Source organism: Triticum dicoccoides, chromosome 5A, assembly GCF_002162155.2.
Source record: "Triticum dicoccoides isolate Atlit2015 ecotype Zavitan chromosome 5A, WEW_v2.0, whole genome shotgun sequence".
NCBI lineage: Eukaryota > Viridiplantae > Streptophyta > Magnoliopsida > Poales > Poaceae > Triticum > Triticum dicoccoides.
In genome coordinates, this window is record NC_041388.1 from 670,365,545 (window position 1) to 670,372,808 (window position 7,264).

At 47.4% G+C, this 7,264-nt stretch overlaps 1 protein-coding gene across 1 annotated transcript; it reads right to left on the reverse strand.

Annotated features, from left to right (window-relative positions):
* Positions 1-2,397: 2,397 nt before the first annotated feature.
* On the reverse strand, positions 2,398-3,613 carry LOC119298374 (AP2/ERF and B3 domain-containing protein Os01g0141000-like). Its single transcript, XM_037575805.1, has one exon. The coding sequence runs from the start codon at positions 3,558-3,560 to the stop codon at positions 2,643-2,645; it is 918 nt and encodes a 305-aa protein (XP_037431702.1). The 5' UTR covers positions 3,561-3,613; the 3' UTR covers positions 2,398-2,642.
* Between the last annotated feature and the right edge of the window lie 3,651 nt (positions 3,614-7,264).

Sequence of the window (7,264 nt, forward strand, 5' to 3'; positions counted from 1 at the left end):
CATTGCAACAGGTTTTAATATTCTACTCGCTCTGTCTCATAATATAAGAACGTTTTCGACACTAGTGTAGTGCTAAAAATGTTTTTATAATTTGGGACAGAGAGAGTAGTACATTAACCTGTGATTTACTTTATATTAGTGTGATTGCGCAAATGCATATTTATCAAATCATGCCCGGATTTACATACCTAAATGAATTTGAGGATCTTAACATATCTGTCTATCAAATAAAATAAACTTTTATTTGACAAGACAGTTAGAGCAGTTTTCAAGCAAAATGGTGAAATAACAAGAGATAGGAGGGAAAGAAACAAAACGAAGAGAGAGAGGGATGCGGCGTACTTTAAGTTGGAGGAAGGACGCGGTGCACGACAGAACCTTACATTTCAATTTAGGTAGAGGGGAGATTTGCAACTAGTCCACAGCCTCGTTTATGCCTGGCTACTAGTAAAAGTATCAACTTGAGCGCAGTTGCAGCTCAATTATTGAATGTGATAATAAGATGACATAGGTGAACATGATATTATTAGGATTGTTATGACAAATATTCATGTCAAAAGGGTAGCTACGTGACGGGCTCTTGTCCATTTCTAAAATGATGTGTATTTCCGAATGAAGGGAGCAACTTTTCCATCTGAAAGTAACTCAGATGGTATGACTCCGCCATGATGTTACATCTCATACTTCGAAGATGGATTTGTCTTTTTAGATGAGTCTGTTCATCCAGACTTTGAATGTGCAAACATTTTTCCTTCCTGTTGTTTTCATATGATTTTTTGTTTTTTTGCCCTGGTACAATACCAACCCCTACCCCCCGCAAAAGGAAAAAAAGGCAATACCAACCACTACCAATGCTAGATCAAACAAAGAAGAAAATATCCCCACCGATGGACAATGACATGTATTAGTCCCCAAAATCGGAGGTGATGACGAGGTGTAGTTGTCGTCGCATGTGCCATTGGCTATCGTGGCGTTTCAAGGGCGTTGTATTGTGGCCACGGGCGATACGACAAGTGCTCGCGGGTGTGGCGTGTCAAGTTCGCCAGTGAGGATGCCACCGTGCTCTGCTTCCTCGGCCCAGATGCCTACAGCAAGTATGTCGAACGGAATGCAATTGTCGAGAAGTCGCGACACCTCACACCCTTTGATCGTTTTGAGATGTGGGAAAATATCCAGTGCTCCCGACACACTAAGGTGCTCGTGCTTCCATGTCTAAACTCTAAAAGATCAATTTCAAATGTTTCAACACAATTTTTTTAAATGTGAATGTTCCCAAGACATGTGTCTACAACCTCTAGAAAACGTTCAGATTCAAACTCGAAAAACACTTTGAGGAAAAAAAGATAAATTTAGCTTGAATAGTGCCACACAAAGTCAAAAGCAAAAAAAAAATGCTGCTTTTCACATCAAGAATCCTCTTTTTATTTTCTCAATGTGCATTTCAAGTTTGGATATGATTTTTTTAGGGGCTGTGGACACATATCTTGTGAAGATTCACACTACAAAATTCAGGTTTTTTTCGTAACATTGAAAGTTGACTTTTTAGACACGGAGCATGATAACGCCTACATGTCGGGTGCACTAGATATTTTCCCGTCAAAAAGAACTGAATTGGGAATGGCCCAGGAGGATGTTTGTTTAGAAGGAAATAGGGCCAAATGTCAGGTCGATCAAGAAGAAGTCGAGATCTCAGCTGTTGCTGCCGGTAGGCAGGCAGCTAGCTGCCATAGAAGGCCATTTATAAAGCCTGACCATCATGGCTACAGCAGCTATGGTTGAGGGGTCCCCTGATGATACTGCACTAATGTCGAGTATATATATGCACAGTATGTGCAACAGTACGTACTACTGCAGTACTGTACTACTATGTACTAGGAAGGAGACAAAAGTGGTTAACATGGAGTAGGCAAGACGCGAAGTTCATAATAGTAGCAGAAAACAGCCTAAAATTAGGCTGGACGTTTTTCTATATCGGGAAACATCGTATCAATATGCAACCGCACAAAGGTACCCCCTGGCCTGCTGGCTGCTGCACACCTGCCTGTGTTAGCTTAGTTATGGCTTGAACAACCCATCATGATTAGCCCAAAAAATGCTGCTGTCATCATGCTCTCACGGTAACCGCATATTCAATAATATCACAATTGAAGATATACACTAATTTAAAACATACTACCTCTGTAAAGAAATATAAGAGTGTTTAGATCACTATTACAGAGGGAGTAGCTTTTTAGTCATGGCAAATTTAATTTTTTCTTGGGCAATTTATATTGGTGTAATGATGGCAAGTTTAGTTTGTGAGCCCGATAGTTTTCTAGAGAAAATAAAGTGTACTGAGACAGATTTATCACGCTCGTCAACTAAATTTGACATCCAGTCAACATAAATTGCCATGAAAATGCTCGATCTGCCAATGCATAAAGATCTGACTGAATATTCAGGTCCTCTGCAACATCGCTGTCCGATAAACCACAAAAGGAGAGAAATCAATTAAGATCGACACGAGAAAGGTCAAGGAATTGTCTCTCACTTACAAACGTTGCTTCTGTCGCGAAATGGAAATCGCTCGCACCATGGGAGAAAGACCATGGCTATCGCAATCACACCGTGGCCCGTGGCTGAAGAACTTACCTTGTTGCTCTTCACCCACCTGATGACCCCGCCATCTCTCCTCCGCCAATGTCGACGCCGAAGAGCTTGACGGCGGCATGGCCGGCCTCATTCTTGGCTGCGTCGGCCGCCTCGTCATTCTTGTTCTTCTGCTTGTAGTCGATGAAGAGCTGCTCTTCCGTGTCATTCATCACGTACGCCGACCGGGAGAACGTCACGGTGTCGCCGGCGACGAGGCCCTTCTCCCGGACGAAGCGGCTCCAGCCCTTGGTGAGCACGTAGCTCTGGCTGCTGTTCCAGTACGAGTACCGGAACCGCCACACCTTCCCTTCGCCGTCCTCGAAGTTGAGCAGCAAGCCCTTGCCGTTGCTGCCGGTGGCCGCCGCCGTCGTCGGAGGGAAGTGCTTCTCGGCGTGCTGCTTCGGAACCACCAGGCGGTTGAGCTTGCCGACGTCGCTCGGGGTCACGGCCTTCTCGAAGAGGAACTCTCGCGCCCACGCCGGAGTGGGCTGCGCGCGCCCGTGCCCGCGGCGCAGGCCCTGCCGGAGCTCGTCGGCGTAGGTGTGCTTGCGGAGCATGTCGACGATCTCGGCCTTGGAGTGGTCGGCGAGGAAGGCGAGCTCGCTCGTGGACGACGAGCTGGCCCCCTCCACCGCCAGCGGGAGCTGGTAGTTGGTGACGGCGTCGCGGCCGCGGAAGCGGAGCGCGGCCACGTCGTAGGCGCGCGCGGCGGATTCCTCGTCCGCGAACGTGCCAAGCCACACCCGCGAGTGCTTCTCGTAGATCTGCGCGCCCCAGCGCCCGTTGGGCTGCGGCACGACTCCCTTGAACCGGGACGATGGCGCTGGCGCCGGCGACGACGACTCCACGGCGTCCTCGGCACCCGATTCCGGGGAGGAGCACTCCATGTCATTGTCTATCTCGGGGTTTGTCGGCTTGCCAGACGCCATCGGGGGGGATAATTGACAAGCACTATGGCCGTTGCGTAGATGCCGGGACTTGTGTCGACTCCTCGGAATGGTTAAAAACAAGTGATGGAAACTTGCCATTTCCGTAGGGCAAATAGTATGATGCTCGTTTTTCATGTGTCCGGGAATATCTTCAAATATAAATATAGAACGTCGGAATTCTGTAAAGCTGAGTACGACGTATTTGCGCATACATCCAGGCAGTGCAATACTTTTGTAGATTTGCTAAATATTAGGTTTGCAAAATGGACCTCCTTAGAGCGTCTATAGCCGCGTAGACAAATCTGGACCCTCAAATGCCAGCGGACGCGTCCGGATACGTTAACGAACATTAACCGGTCAAGCCTCAAATTTTTTCATGTGCATCCGGATACTTCATAGTAGAAATCTTAAATCCGTACAAAAGCATGTTAAAAAAAAATCCTATGTTCCACGTAGATCAACTAGTCTAGTCCTCGTCGGAGATGTTCATAATCTACGTGCCCGGCGCCGGGTACATGGGCGGCAGCCGCAACTCTGGCTCCTGCAGTTCCCCCGTTGCAGCTTGCGCATCCATCTCCGCTTCGACCTCATCAAAGAGGGCATCGGTCGCCACCCGTTCCTGCCGGATGAACCGTCGGTTGGCCTCCACATAGGCCTCATCTTGAATGGACTTCGGGATGGCCCGTTGCTCCGTCATCTCATCCGCTTGGGTGACGGTGACTCCGCCTGCTCCATATTGAAGCCAGGAGCCAACGCGAGATCCTGCTCCGGCTGCTCCGCCTCCTCCTCGTCCTCCATCGGAGCCGATTGCTGCTCCTCTCCCTCGCCCTCCTTCGCGTGCTCCTCCTCCTACTCCTCCAGCTCCGGCGAGTCCAGAGGCAACCCGACAACGATGCGTGCGGCGTGCCTCGCCTAGATCTCCTGCTCGATCTCGTACCGGCGCTTCGGCATGAGCATGGCATGGGTGGTTATCTTCTTCCGGACCATGGCGAAGCCGGAGGGCATGGGAAAAGCGTCGGAGTGAGACAGAGGAGGTCGATGGGCTCGGGCCGGCGGTCCGGAGAGGGAGGGGATGGATGGGCTAGGGTTGGGAGACGCCGGCCGACTTAAATAGCTGGATTTGGCCTCGGGCGATCAGCCGGATCGGCGCCACACGACATTCGCAACCCCCCACCGGAGGAGACTACCGTCCGACTGCTGGATTTCTCGGTGATTTTGTGTGGGACCCCAACGTCAGTACGACGGGGCGGATGCGTCTGGGCGCGCCCTGGCGCCCCCATGCCCGCCTCATATTTGGCCTGGATATGAGGGGTGCCGGTCAGCCCGAGCGTTTGAGGCCCGTTTGAGGCGCCCCGTATGGGTCGAAATTTCGTGACCGGGGTGGCCCGCCCACGCGTATGAGGAGGTTTTGGGGCATCTGACTGTAGATGATCTTAGCTGGCGAATGTTTGCCGGGAGGAGTGGCAGTTGCGAATGTTTTGATCACATTTTACATTGTGTGTGGGGTAACAGTTTCTTTAGAATAGCATGACATTTTCTGACAGGAAGGCTCAAAACTGCCATCCTTCTAAAACAACTTCATATTGCTCTGAAGAAACTGTTAGCCCCGACACAACTAAAATTGCAATGAAAAACATTCGAAATGACACCCCCTCCCACGAACGTCGGTCAGATAAGATTTCCATTCTGAAAATATTTTCTGGACCAGTTGATTCTAGATATCATCTTGCGCCCGAGCATGAGATAGGATGGAGCTGTCATAGATGGGGATGATGCAAAGTGCTGCGGCGGATGGAGGCGAGGACAAGGGTTGACAAGTGCCGGTGGGGATCCCTTTTCACTTTGTGCCGCCATTTGAAATAGATCGATGTCGAGGTCGTGACATGGATAGGTGAGGACTCGGATAGGTCTGCGTCAGAGGCGATGTAGAGAGTGGGAATTTGGTTATTTGGTAAATTGCGTCGCGTGTGAGGATGAGGAAGGAAATGGTTGGATGTTGAAAATGAACCACACCCCTTCGATGTTAATGGGACGGCTAGAAAAATCGATTGATTTGAGGGGAAAACACACAACTAATGCCTCCTACATTTTTGTATACGGGGTTGGAGACTCCAACTGCAAACACGTGTGTCTATGATCGATGACCTCCTGATCTAGCAATTCCATTTCTATTGTATGAACTTGTAGTTAGCAAACTCTAAATTCATATAGGATTTTGTCGTTCTATGATCGGTGGCGGCGCCAAGGGTCTTCCTGGGACTTCCATGGAACACCAAAGGGTTGTTGATCCACTGGTACACTTTTGCTAGCTTGTTGCATATTTGTCGTCATATTGCTATTTCATTGCACAAATTAATACTAAGGAGAAAATTCCTACCTCTGCCATTGTGTATGATATGCATAAACCAGACCACTCAAGAGAGCATCGAACTTCAATTTCAACACTTTTCTAACAACTAATCCTCTCATATATAAAGGTGTACCTAATATAAAAGTGACCTGCAAAACTTTTGCCCTTTATATTTCTGCCCCATCACATATTATATAACTCCAATGTATCGTAGACGCAAGGAAAAATGTTGGATACAATGCAGATGCCTCTCCCGCAAATTGTATTCCTATATTGGTTTTAAGACGAGAAGTAACCTAGATGTAAGAAGGGTATTGAAATAGGATGCGGAGTATCTAGTCATGAGCTTATATGCTCCCTACAGAACAGTAAAATCCAGAAAAATAGTAATTTTTTTGACTTTTTTGTGCAAACATTTACAACTGTTCTCAGTGCTTGCAAATTTTCATCCTGGAATAACATTCATGGAAATCATGGTAAAAAAACAAAATCAACAATCCAAAAATGTTATTTTCGAAAGCATTTTGCAGTGTTGTTTTTGTTATGACTTCCATGAATGTTAATTAGGGATGAAAATTTTCAAGGACCGAGAACATTTGTCGTAGTTTACACCCAAAAAATTCAGAATGTTTTGACGTTTTTTCTTTCTTTCGGAATTTACCGCCATCCCGAGCTCATAATGAGCTCGGGACTAGAAGGAGAGTTTCGTTATACTATTTTTTCAACATTCACTCAAAAAGTTGAACTGATGGTTGCACTTGGTTGGATACACATAATACATTTTGTGTTATTTTACTTATGAACATCAAACAATATAATGTTGAGCTACGAAATTTCAAGAATAGCGCCACACATGTTTGTCATGGCAAGGCTAGGGCATCTCCAATGCTTACCCTGAAATTTGCTTCCGCATCAGTCCGCAGACAGGGAGTGAGTCCGTAGATACTGATGCCGGAGGCCTACATCCAACGCTGCCCACATAAATTTCATCCACTGTTTGAACTAAATAGTCAAAATTCATGAAAACACGGTTGATTTCATATAAATCGGAAAAGGTTCATTTAAACTAGGATAATTTTTACATAAAACTGGACGATATTTCGTCCGATGAACGAAAAATCTTAGAACAAAAACCCTAAACTACCATGTACTTCACGGTGACCTTGTAGGCCATGTCAGGCTGATCTGCGGCTCTTCCTCCATAATCATTGCTAGATCTGGCGTCGGAGTCGTTGTTGTCAGCCTTCGGGTGGCGGAAGGGGGCGGCGTCGCGGAAGGGCTTCCCGGTAGCCGACTGATGCTCGCGGATGATCCTCTACGATTTCTCCTGTTCCATGCATGGTGCGGGCACGCC

Coding starts and splice junctions, on each gene's coding strand:
- LOC119298374 (XM_037575805.1), bottom strand. CDS start 3,560: ATGGCGTCTGGCAAGCCGACAAACCCCGAGATAGACAATGACATGGAG.